Below are 13,324 nucleotides of genomic sequence, written 5' to 3' on the forward strand. Positions count from 1 at the left end.
ACTTTCCATGGAGGAATTCTCTTGGGGGGGGGGTTCTCTTGGGAGAAGAATTTCCCGGCATTATCTTAAAAACGATTAGAAACTAAATAAAAAAAACTAAAGTTTACTAAAAAACTAAAAAATTAAATAAAGTTTTTTTTTTTAAACTGAAAGGAAGAAGTAACATTAAAAATCAAAACGAACAGAAATAATTCCGTATATGAGGGGGATGGGTGCCCCCTCCTCAATAGCCCGCTGTTTACACTGAAGTCTGAGTTTTGTCCCAAATCTTTATAAACGACTCCCGAGCCATTTAATTAGAATCAGAAATATTTTTAAAAAGGCCAACAAAAAAGAAAGAAAGAAGTGAAAAACAAAAACAAAAAAGCAACAACAAAATCTAACCTTCCGAAGTGAACTCTGCAAGATGAGAGTTGGAGAGTTCACTTTAGAAGGTTAGATTTTTTTGATTTTTTTATTTTTTTTTTAGCACTGAGGACGACTTGGCAGAGGTCCTAGTCGAAATATTTGCTTGATTTTCGTCTTCATTTCGTCTATTTGATTTTTTTTCTTTTCATTTATTATTTCCTTTCTTGGTTTCATACGCTATGATTTTAAGATTTTAAGAAACTATTCTTAATTTTTGAAATCGGAAAATTCAGATAGAGCAACAGCAATGGCAATTACCAGTGGCAACGATTTAAATACTACCTCAAAAGGCGGAACTTTACTAATGTCCCATCGTTTGTTTTTTTTTTTTTTTTTTTTTTTTTTTGTCAAGTTTCTTTTTCCTAAGGAGACTTTTATTAACCATCCTAGTGATTTCTGACTAATGGTAAATATTGAATCTAAAAAGAAAGAAGTAATAATAATAGGCAGATTTACGTCTTGTGGTGCACATTTGGGCGCTGATGAAGACTTGAACTTACCTACCTAGTCTCACTTAGGTAGTGAGTATTATTAGTAAAATGGTGGATGCAGTGGAGACGTGACAAATGGAATAGGAAAGGCGTATTGGGCTTTTTCGAGTAGCAAAAAGTTCAGAGGAATCAGAAGATAAGTCTTAGAACTAAACTTAAGATACTAGAAGCTATAGAAATCACGATGGTCAAGTATGACTTTGAAACAGGGTACTTGGAAGGGTTTGGGAAGACATGCTTGAGGTTTTTGAGAGGAATTGCCTAAGGATGATTTCAGATACTTTCTTGAATGATCATATGCCAAACAGTAAACAGAGTAAAAATGAGGTTTTATTCAAGTTTAGATGGTTGTTATGGAAGAAAAGGTTGCATTTTATGAATCAAGGATATTACGTTGCCAGATATTTTTTCTTTTGACAATCCTCCTGGGATGAAGCGACAATCAATTTTAGGGTTATAGTTCTATGTTTTAAAAGGGAATTTCTTCGAATTTTTTTCAGTAGGGAAACCCCCCAAATGGCCATATACCAAACATTAAATTTAGCAAAAATAATGTTGGTATTAAGGGTAAGCAATTATAAGCTAAAATTTGGCTTAATTAGAAAGAGGTAATCAGTAAAGATTTCGAGCTTGTAGGAACTTCATGAGAGGGAGTAAATTCCTCTGATTGGAATTTAGCGAAGGAGGATCGTGCATGGTTATGATGACATCAGGCGTCTCGATGCTGCAGTGAATTATAGCCTAGACAGGGACAAAGCCAGATGATTGACCTGGGTTCATCGATCCACTTTGATAAAGACGATGTTTGCCTATGGTTGAACTAGGGCCTGAAAAGTCTGACGTTTAAAGAACGTAACTTTCATGTTATTATTGATATAAGACGTTGTCAAAAATTGGTCACACATAATTTATATGGGATATCGAAAAATAAACAAAAATGTCACATTGTTTCTGTAAGCTTCCTGTAGTTTTCCTACAAATCAGTCGTGGAGAAGTTGGCACTGCTGGCAGTTGACGCTCTTCCTTGTTGCAATCGCTGTAAGAGTTCTGTCTGTGGTACCACTGCATAGGGCATTTTTCTCTCTATAGATTCTTGTCGTTTTACTGAAGGAAACCGACCAGACGTATAAGTAACTGACTTGGGCTAAAAATATAGAAACAAAATGAATTATATTTAATGCCAAATTGGGACTTGTACATAAGATTGCCTTTGTTTCCCCTAATAGGCCCTAGAGAAGATCAAAGTTGTTTTCAGATTGGCTTGGAAGAGTCTCCATTTTTTCATGAGCAGGTATTTCTATCTAGATCAGATCTTAATCCAATTCACCATTCTTTTCGCGACTCTACTTACAGATATCCATGCTAAATTGGGGCTGTTTTCTAGGTTTCTAACGAAATTCCAATTTGGCAGTCGAAACTCCCATAGTTTGTCCTACGGCCAAAGTGAACAAGTTAGAAACAATGTTTTGACCAGGTTAATTTCTTAAAAATTCAGCAACCAAGTTGAATATCATAGATTATTTTTCTTTTGTGAGACAAAAAGACGACAAACGGGTGGTCCATAAAACAGTGAAAAAGAGGAGCAAAAAAAATGAATCAAACAATTAAAAAAAAAAGTCAAAAAAGCTTCGTGGTGCTTTATGTGATTTTTTTTTTTTGAAAAAGCTAAATGTTGGTAATAATGTGTGTTTTTTTATAATTTCAAGATGGAATTACATTTTATGGCTCGAGTACGTTTTTGATGTCTAGACGAAAATAGTCGGACACTATTTGTATATAGAAACTTAATAAGTATTAGTAGTAATTACACAAAAAAGGCAACTAACAAAACTTTCATAATTAGACTTTTACTTACCTCGCCATCAGTGGCATAAGTACTTTGGCCCGAAACTGAGCTGTAGCGTGAATAGACCGAGCCATCTTTCGTTGGATCGAATATTACGTCGTCATCATCTTCTACCTGAAATAGTATAAAAGCCAATAGGTTCGTTCATGAAACCATCAGTTCAATGCTGTCATCTTCGGAATTCAGATTATTAAGAATGTGGGGATACAACTAAGAGAAAACAAAAGATTTCTTAGAACCTGCCTGTCAAATGGTTTGCGAAGTGAGTTTTAGTAGGTATGATTGTCCCCACATTTGATAGTGCCTATTTGAATCCATTTTTAGTTATTTCTGGCCTTCAATAAGGAATAAAAATTACTGGATTTGGCCGCCATCTATGTTTAATTTTCTCGTGAATTTCGCAATTCTTTTGAATTTGGAAACAGTTCCCCTGATATAATTTTGGGTCCTGTGGTGGCGCAGTGGATTTGACCCAAGCTTGGTAATACGGGACTCAGAGATCGAATTACGCTGTGGGAATGCACTGCAGGACCGACGCAGGGACCTTAGTAGTCAAGAAGCGTCGTTAATTCTTAAAAAAAAATATAATTTTGGATCTAGATCTATCCCTCAAGTTTCACATTTAGCCCCCTAAACTGCTGCTTATTTGGTGTTTTCAGGAACTTTGAAGAAATACGTTATCGCCAGCAGCCTACAGCTTAAAGTCAGTGAGTCTACCTAACCTCTCAAAAAAAAAACAAACTTCGAAATAACCCATGATTACTATGTTAATGCCTGGACTTGATTTAAACAATTTCTGGAAACAAGAGAGTTCTGAGTAATCATTGATCCCAGAGCAATTTCAGCTTTAATCATATAAAAGTACAGATTGATTAACCCTGTTATCCAGTCCTTTTGAGATTTCATACCTTTTTAATGAAGTGATCAGTTTTTCTGCTGTTTTTCTATCTTCCTATTTTCTATTGGCTATCTCCCCTTGCCAAACTGCCAAACTTCTGGCTCATACCGTTTCTTTATGCTCTTCGGGTGAAGCTTATAGAAAAACTAAAAGCTGCCATTGCTCGTTCAAGCTAAAGTAAATCTTTGAAGCTTGTTGGGTTCTATCGCATCTTTTCCTATGGTTAGTATTTTTATGGCTTTTTAACGGTCGAACAACAACCTTTGTTATGCAAGTAGTTGATTAATTACTTACCCCAAAACCACTCTTTTTTTGTAATCATAGAAAATGACCATGTTTCAGACATCAGTTTAAATTTTCACAAATTTGTTGAATTCATACTAGATCCTTCGTTGATATGTAGCAGTGGTAATCTAATAATCGAAATGCATAGGTACTCGAACTAATCCTCCTACTCAGGATGGTACGTAGGGGAGGGATGAGGGAGATCTTTGGTATATACTTCCCCCACCTCGAAATCTTTGGGTTTATGCCAGTTTGAACGATGGTCATATGTTCCATTGAAATTCAAATTTTATTATTTTTAGAAGGCTTACCCCCCCCCCCCCGTACTCCACGAAAAGCAGATGAATTTGTTATCCATAACAAACCTGTCTTTTCCTTCCTCTCTGGTACGTTGGCTGTATTCTAATTTTGGCTTCATCAGGTCGATTAGTTTCTGTAATTCCCCATTTTCATCTTTATTAAGCTTGTCATTTGTCTCTTGCATGCAAATGTTCGAAAACATTAAATTTCCGTTTCACTTTTACTAGATCTACTGTATAATGAGACAAGCAAATGAAAAATAAAGAAAAATCTAGTTTCTGATTTTTATGATGTGTCGAAAAATTTCAAGTATTTTACGAATTCTGATGACGGTAGCAAAATGGGAAACTAATCAGGGTTCCCCCTTAGGAGAACCGTAGTGAAGAAAGAATCATAGCCCATATTAACCGAAAATTTAGTAATATGTTTCGGAAAATCGCCATTTGAAGCTAATTTGACAAAAACTGCATCTCCATATACAAGATGATATAATACACGCATCCTTTAATAAGATAATATTGTTGCTAAAGGGAGGGATATATTAACAAGGTAAGCTTGTTTTGGTTTTACTTGGTTGTTTTACATTTGCTGTTTTTTTTTTCATAGGCATGTATTTTGGGGGTGATACCTGACGCGGGGATGCCATGGATATTCTGTGGTAGCCACAACACTGTGTTGGGTAGAGAATTTAGAGTGGCGAAACCCTATATAGGCCAGTGTATTCTCCTGATGAGCCCTTATGTTGGGTGTTGCCTCTGAATTATTTGTCTATATTATTTTTTCTATTGTTCGGTAAATGACGACTTATACTTATTGACGACATGACTGCCTGTCCATGGATTATTCTTTATGGTTGATTGTGTGTGGCTATGCTGTTTGACCTATGTGATTGTATGGATGAGTAGGGTTAAGGCCTCATTCAAGTGCTGGTCTATATTAATCACTAATTTAGGAAAACAGTCTTCCTTTTCTCCTTCTGTCTCTTTTTTTTTTTTTTTTTTTTTTTTTTTTTTTTTTTTTTGTGTTTGTGCTGTAGCATTGGTGATTTCTCTTTTCATGATAGCACACACATCTTTTGAAAAGTCGTTTCTCTGAGTTATGATGTCATATTTTAGTAAGATCTTAGTCCCTGTGGTTAGGTCTTTTACTATAGCAACTAAGAAAAAAACTGTTTTTTTTTTCCTGTGCCACTAGTAGGGATGAATGGATATTGGCTAAATTTATTGAACTATTGGTAGTTGCTTTGTTTATTCAGCCACAGAATACTATTAGGAAACTAATAAAAAGAAATCCTAGACCACTACCTTTATTTAGGTTTAAAGTGAAATGAAAAGTGAAGTCGAAAAATAGCAAAAAAAAAGTTTAGTTCGCCGATAATTTTAAAACTCTGAATATTTCGGTTCCACGTGTGGAAGTCTTGATCAAGGGGAAAAAACTATACAAACTAACTTGAAATAAACAAAACTTAAAAAGGGAATAAAGAAACGATAAACACGACACTACAAAAAGGAAAGAAAAGCTCACGTCTTAATAACGTCATATATTTAACTTTTTATGTATCGCGAATTTCGTTTTGTTCTTCTTAAAGCCTTTTTCTCTTCTTTTTTTTTTCTTTTACTCATCGTTTTAACTCATCTTAGGTTAGTTTGTATTGTCCTCTTCTGTTTCCTTTTTTCACCGTTAATAAAGGCTTCCGAATATGAAGGGGGAATATTCGGATCTTCATTATTATTAGTGAAAGAAGCTTTTATTTTTATATTGCCACCAAGGCCATATCCAGTTTTTTTCGTAGAGGGTTTTACAAAAGAATTTTTTTTAATGAGGGGGGAGGTTAAAAAATTACCTCAAAAACACATGACAAATTTGTTTAATTTCATTTTTTTACGTTTTTACGAATCGAAAAAATTTCAGGGTGGACGAGGGTTCAACCCCCCTAACTCCCTCTCTCCTGGATACGGCCTTGATTTTCACTATCTTATTCTAGGTTGGTTTGTATTGATCTCTTCTTTCTTTTTATTCCCGTTAATAAAGGTTTCCGAAAGTGAAGGGGCAGTGTTCGGGCCTTCGTTATTATTAGTGAAAGAAACTTATTTTTTCACCAAGGCCGTATCCAGTTTTTTTAGGGGTGGGGGGTATTTATTTTTGTTATGTTTTTACAAATCGAATAGAAATTTTGGGGAGGGGAGGGTCAAACCCCCTAACCCCCTCTCTCTTGGGTACGGCCTTGATTTCTGCTTTCTTATTGAAAATTTATATCCATTTTTCGATATTTTGATTTGTTCTAATTGTTAGAAGCTAAATGAAATAATTGCTCTGCCTTTCTGTTTAAACTATCAAGAAAACACTTCAGAGTATGGGACTTCACAGAAGTGACGCTTACGTAATTACTTTTAGTTTTTTATTCTTCTATGATTTATTTTTCTACATGTATACATTTTCTTCGTAAAATTTTTGAAAATGAAAATGAAAGTAAAATGAAAGGTCAATGAAAAAATTATCCTAAATAAAATAGAAAGTAAAGAAGAAGCTCTTTCTCAAAACTTTCAGGCCCTGTTTAGAAAAAAAAAGAAAAAGAAAAAAAAAGAAATAAAATCAGTATTTCAAGTTTATTGATCGTCCCAAGGAACTTGAAAAATTGAATCATTATTTTAGTTAACCGATCGCACTACGTAACTTTCCGAGTATTAAAACTTTTAAAAAATTGAATTAAATTTTACTAGTTACAAAAGCTTATTATATTATAAAAGTTAAATAGACTTCCCGAAAGATAGCAGGAGGTTACCAGCACAAACCGAGGATCACCCACTCTCCAGCGCCTGGTGTTTACGGCGCTGGGTGCCATATGTGAAGCACTGTCACAAAATGCTCAGTTGGGTTTTACCACACTGGGTACGCCTTACATGGTGTAAATATTTCTGGAAGTCGGTACGCCCAAGGCAGATAGATTTCCCCTTAATTTAAGTTTCTGCTTGTGTATGACATTGGCATAAATTGGCTATTGCTTGTGTTTAAAGTTTATTTTGCAGAGAAGTTCACTTACCGCTTCAAAAGCTTCATTCAATTCCCCAGCTTTCTTAGCAGCCCAGTTGCTTTCTTTTCCATCATCTGACGACGCTTCTTGGTATTGACGCGTTGAACTTTTAATCTGTTTTCTATAATAATAAGCAGCCGTTCCTCTCCAAATTGCCAGTATTGCCACAACAATGACGGCTAAGCTTATCACGGCTAGTGGAACAGCAATAATATTGTAAAAATCAAACATTTCTTCGGGGAAGTAAATGCTGTAATTTGATTTCTTCCGACATTCATAGTCACCCAAGGCTAGTTTTAATTCATTCATTTTTAAAATGTTTGATGCCACCTGTGCTTGGGTACAGTTTTCGAAGTCCACTGTCCAAGAATGTAAACAAGTTGCTATATTCATTAGATATATATTATACGGATCAACTTGTGACTTTTCTAAACATGTATTGCTGGAACAATAGCAGTGCACAATTGTTTCTATGTTTTCCTTGACTTCCTCTGCAGCTGTATCGTTTAATTGATGTGATATTTCCCATCCGAGTATCACGATGCGTATATATTCTAGTTCTGGTGGTGGTCTCAGTGTTGTTGTGGTTGTTAATGGAGATACAGTAGTAATTGGGTCATCATACCTGAATGTTGCTTTAAAGCTGATATTTAAGGGCTTTATATGTCTCCCTGTTTCTAGGGTTACTTGCGTGGTTTGCTGTCGAAATTGAATAGTAACATTCTTAGCTATATATGGCATAACAATTGTTTCAGAAACAAAAGGGATGTCATCACTTACGAGTAAAATATCCCCAGCAGTGGTGGACAGATTAATACTTTCGAAATTGGCTGTTAAGTGTTTTTCACTGCTGTTAAAATTGTTGTCCAGTTTCCATGTGTATATTGCATTTCTTTCAAGAGACTCTGTCTCAATTCCAGTTGCATCTGCAGCATTCTGAAATACTTGTTTTGGAACTGATGTTGCTTGTATAATTATTGTTGGGGAAAAGTCTTTAGATGCAAGGAATTCTATTACAATCCAGAAGTTTTCTTCGTTCGTAAATACTAAGCCATCTTCTGAAGAAGTAGAGCTATAAATACCATTTTGATTGCTTACTTTACCGTCTCCTATGCTTAAGCTACTTTCAGGATTAGGCATCGTTATGTTCTTCACTGTTATTTCGTGGAATGTTTTTACTCTTGAACATGATACTAATAATTCCACAGAGAATCTATCATTGGGGAAGTAACCTTCGCTAAAAAGTATTTTATTTTTGAAAGTTATTTCATTCTCTTCTTCTTGTCCTGGACACTCTAACGTTTCTGTTATTGAGCAAGATGGATTTTGTAATTGTATATCCATGTCACAGAGGTTTGCAATGTCAATAGTTTTACCATTTACACAAACATTAATCAGAATAAAGATTTGCCATATAGATAATTTGCCTCTTACCCAATCCATTTTGCACCTGTAAGATAAATTTTGAAAGGTTGAAAAACTTGAATTTATAAGAAAAAAGAGGAAGGGTGAATCACGAGGGACGATGGAGGATATGTTTTGTTCTTTGAAAATTTACTGCAAAATAAAAATAAAAACTTAATTCGAGTAATTTTTGCAAAAGTCAGTCCTTGAACTATGGCTTTCTGTTAACTCAGGAAGTTTTCATGCTACTTTAACGTATATAGTCAAACTACTTCAGAAGAAGCTATTTTCGACCCATTACGTCAACAATCACCATACTTCTAAGCCCTGGATAATTTATGAATGCAGGTCCTATATTGATCTCATTTTGCTTCTTTTAGACTATAGTTGTCTAATCATAGTATTTGAGTCAGAGCCAATCTTTCAAACCTTGCTGGTAGGGAAATGAGAGGCCAGGTGGGTATGCCCTCCTGTTTGTTCAGTGTATTGGATGGAATTTTATCCTCCCACAAGCAAAAGTTCCAGAATCATAAGAATTCTAATGGTAAAGGGATGATGTAGGAAGTTGAAAATACCTCCAGAGGCCCTAATTCTGCCAGTGCATCAGTTCTCGAGAGGTCTGTTTGTGTAGTATAGTAGGTTAGGTAGATGGATTATATAGAGCAATCTTATATACCAGAATCAAATTACCTGAATTCTCGAGAAAAAAAAACAACTGTCCCTTCTAAAACCTTACTTTGCCGCTCTTACAAAAAGATAAAAAAGTTATATAGTGTGTGGTTTTGTGCACGGAAGCATGATATAAGTATGTCCAAAGGGGATGGAAGGATATTGATCACTCCCCCCCCCCTCGAAGAACGAAAACTATTTTAACAAAGTGCAACAATTGTAATATTTGGAAAGTATGCAACGTTCTTCCTTAAGCCACGAAACAATCAACCCGTTCTCGTTAAACGCCTTATGAACGTAATATATATTTTTTTTTTATATTTTGAGGTTATACTTTTCCACTATTTTTAAGCATTATAAAGTAGAAGCATCACACTCATCAATATTTTAAAAACATATACCGATAATTTTCACTTGGTTTACTACTGTTTTGTTTACCATTTAAACAACCCAGTCCGTCTGTCAGGGTGTTTTTATTATATTTTTTTTTTAGTCTTAAGAAGTATTATTCTTCTCCAAACAACTTCCTTGGTGGGCAATTAAGTAGGAGAGGGGGATTTTATGTCGATGTGCCAAAAGTAAGTGTCATTTTCTGGCACAGTGTGTGTGCTATTTTTCCTACCTGACAATTAATCTTAAAGTTGTTCAGTATAATGCAGCAAAATAATTTACTAAACAGTTTAGTCCCAAACCTTTTTTGTAACCAAAATCGTTGAAGTTCTGTCATAAAAAATGTGAATTATGCTGCTCCTGCATGGCTTATGAGGAAAGTCACAAAATAATACAAATGTTCTTCTACCTTTATTTCCTCTCAGCTATGTTCTGTCACTGAAACATGTCATTTAACTGATAACAGATTGTATGCTTTTGCCTTATCATCGTTTTATCTATAATGATTACATTTTTTAGAATTTTATTACATTCAAATGAGTGGATTCTTAATATTCGCATTTCTAGTTCTTTCGTTTTTTATGGCACTTGGTATTAACCAAGTGACATATAGCGATCGCAAATTCTGTCTTGTCGGTCTGTCTGTCTGTCCCGGTTTTGCTAGTTTAGGCACTTCGAGATAAGCTAGGAAGATTAAATTTTGCAGGCATATCAGGGACCAGACCAGATTAGATTAGAAATAGTCGTTTTCCCGATTCGAGCATCTGGGGGGGGGGACGGTTAATTTGGAAAAATTAGAAAAATAAGGTATTTCTAACTTACGAACGGGTTATCGGATCTTTTTGAAATTTGATATTTAGAAGGATATTGTGTCTCAGAGCTCTTATTTTAAATTCTGACCGGATCTGGTGACATTGGGGGGAGTTGGAGGGGGAAACTTAAAATATTGGAAAACGCTTAGTTTGGAGGGATCGGGATGAAACTTGGTGTAAAAACTAAGCACAAGTCCTAGATACATGATTGACATAACCGGAATGGATCCCCTCTCTTTGGGGGAGTTGGGGGAGGGTTAATTCTGAAAAATTAGATAAAATGATGTATTTTCAACTTACGAAGGAGTGATCGGATCTTAATGAAATTCCATATTTAGAAGGACCTCGTAACTCAGATCTCTTATTTTAAATCCCGACCGGATCCAGTGTCATTGGGAGGAGTTGGGGGGGGGGGGGGGCGGAAATCTTTGAAAAGGGTTAGAGTGGAGAGATCTGGATGAAACTTGGTGGGAAGAATAAGCACAAGTCTAAAATACGTGACTGACAAAACCGGACCGGATCCGCTCTCTTTGGGGGGGGGGGGGTATTTCGGAGAAATTAGAAAAAATGAGGTATTTGTAACTTGCGAACGGATAATCAGATCTGAATGTAATTTTATATTTAGAAGGCTCTTATGCTTCAGAGCTCTCATTTCAAGTCCTGACCAGATCCAGTGACATTGGGGGGAGTTTGAGCGGGGAAACGTGAAAATTGAGGTATCTATCTTACGAATGGTAATCGGATCTTAATGAAACTTGATATATAGAAAGATCTTATGTCTCAGATGTTCCATTTTCAATTCGAATTGGATCCGGGGACATAGGGGGTTGGAGGGGGGAAACAGAAATCTTGGAAAACGCTTAGAGTGGAGAGATCGGGATGAAACTTGATGGGAAGAATAAGAACAAGTTCTAGATACGTGATTGACATAATTAGAAGGGATACGCTCTCTTTGGGGGAGTTGGGGGTGTTAATTCGGAAAAATTAGAAAAATTGAGGTATTTTTAACTTAAGAACGGGTGACCAGATCTGAATGAAATTTGATATTTGGAACGAACTCATGTGTCAGAGGTCTTGTTTTAAATCTCGACCAGATCTGGTGACATTTGGGGGAGTTGGAGGGGAAACCAGAAATCTTGGAAAACGCTTAGAGTGGAGAGATCGGGATGAAACTTAGCGGGTAGAATAAGCAAATGTCGTAAATACGTGATTGACATAACCGGACTGGATACGCTCTCTTTGGTGGCGTTTGGGGGGATTTAGTGCTTTGGCGAGTTTGGTGCTTCTGGACGTGCTAGGACGATGAAAATTGGTAGGCGTGTCAGGGACCTCCACAAATTGACTTGATAAAGTTGTTTTCCCTGATTTGACCGTTTGGGGGGCTGAAGGGAGAGGAAAAATTAGAAAAAATGAGGTATTTTTAACTTACGAGTGGGTGATCGGATCTTAATGAATTTTGATATTTAGAAAGACCTCGTGTCTCAGAAATCTTATTTTAAATCCCGACCGGCATTAAGCCTCTGATTTTCCTTTTTAATCAATCTATTGATTCTTAGAATTTTGCTAGAGCTCATGCCATACTAGCTCTTGGCTCTTCCGGCCTCGTCACAAGTGCCATATGAGCTCCTAGCTCTTGTTATTCTGATTGATGTAAAATTATAGTGATTAATGTAAATTATTGTAGAAGAAAAAAGTTGAATGGGGCACAAAATAGACAGGGAATATATTGGATCGAAATTCTATTTCAAGATTGCCTAGTTTGAAATTTTAATATTTGCTCGCTCAGCTGAATAATTTCATCGTCCGAAGTACGTAGTTCTTCCTCAAGGATAAAAAAAGAAAATATTGTGATGAACAGTCAGAGACGTGTACAGGATTTTGTCTCGGGGTGGGGGGGGGTATACAAATAAAGCTTTAAAAATGTAAACAAAGTTTGTTGAATGAATTTTTATACAGTTTCTATGAATTGGACAACAATTTCGGGTGCAGGGGGGGGGGTTCAAATCTCCTAACCTTATTGGACACGGCCTCATGGGTAGTATTTGTGAATTACATTGAGTAGCATTTTAGTTGCCTTTAAATTCACTCAGCATTGTCCCTCCCAAGGGTGTTGCCGTTGTGTAGAAAAACTTAACCATTAATTTTCTTGGATTGTTGCTGTTGCGTAGGAAAAGTTGCATGTTTGCCTCATAAAAAATAAAGAATTTTAACTCAATAAATTGCTTGACAAAGCAGTTACAATTGCTTAGTTCGGCCACTAAATTGCTATGAAAAGCGAATGTTACTCCTTTGCGAACATAAGTGTGAATCTAGAAGTGTAGAAATTTTAATTAATTAAAATATTAAATTTTATTTTCTGAAATGCGATTTTTTTTTTACCAAAATATATTTTTTTATGGTACTTGGTATTTTACAAAGTGCCACATAGCGATCGCAATTTCTGTCCTAGTCAGGGAGCCACTCTACGAAAATGTGTCGGGTAGGTGATCAGTGAGCAGCAGAAGGTTTGACAACGGAATATGGTGTAATCGATAGCACTGATCACGAAAATGGGCGTTATATACTTGGCCGGGGAGGGGGGGGCTTCACCCCGAAAATTGAAAATTTCGCGTTTTTTGTTTGCTATTAAATCATGTTTCAGAAAAATTTCTACAATGATCGCCAAATCTTTTGTAACTGATGCCAGAAGTGACGAGTACAGTAGGGACCATTGCGAATGACATTGAAACTTACAATTTTAATTTTATTTTTTGTGTTGGAAAAGATTTGACGCCTAGATTCAGCTGGTAG

At 35.9% G+C, this 13,324-nt stretch overlaps 2 protein-coding genes across 3 annotated transcripts in view; one reads left to right on the top strand and one right to left on the bottom strand.

The window, feature by feature from the left end:
- LOC136028943 (5'-3' exoribonuclease 2 homolog) overlaps window positions 1–13,324 on the top strand; it is a 147,524-nt gene that overhangs the window by 24,103 nt on the left and 110,097 nt on the right. The window lies entirely within an intron of this gene.
- Window positions 1,742–10,183, bottom strand: LOC136028944 (uncharacterized). Of its 2 annotated transcripts, none has more exons than XM_065706933.1 (4): window positions 10,132–10,183; window positions 7,269–8,709; window positions 2,755–2,859; window positions 1,742–2,043 (listed from the first exon to the last, which is right to left on the bottom strand). In XM_065706933.1, the coding sequence occupies exons 2-4, from the start codon at window positions 8,700–8,702 to the stop codon at window positions 1,873–1,875; spliced, it is 1,710 nt and encodes a 569-aa protein (XP_065563005.1). In that variant the 5' UTR covers window positions 8,703–8,709; window positions 10,132–10,183; the 3' UTR covers window positions 1,742–1,872. The 2 variants fall into 2 exon arrangements, with proteins under 2 accessions (XP_065563005.1, XP_065563003.1); XM_065706931.1 differs by having other exon boundaries at window positions 10,025–10,158.

Source organism: Artemia franciscana, chromosome 7, assembly GCF_032884065.1.
Source record: "Artemia franciscana chromosome 7, ASM3288406v1, whole genome shotgun sequence".
NCBI classification, from domain to species: Eukaryota; Metazoa; Arthropoda; class Branchiopoda; order Anostraca; family Artemiidae; genus Artemia; species Artemia franciscana.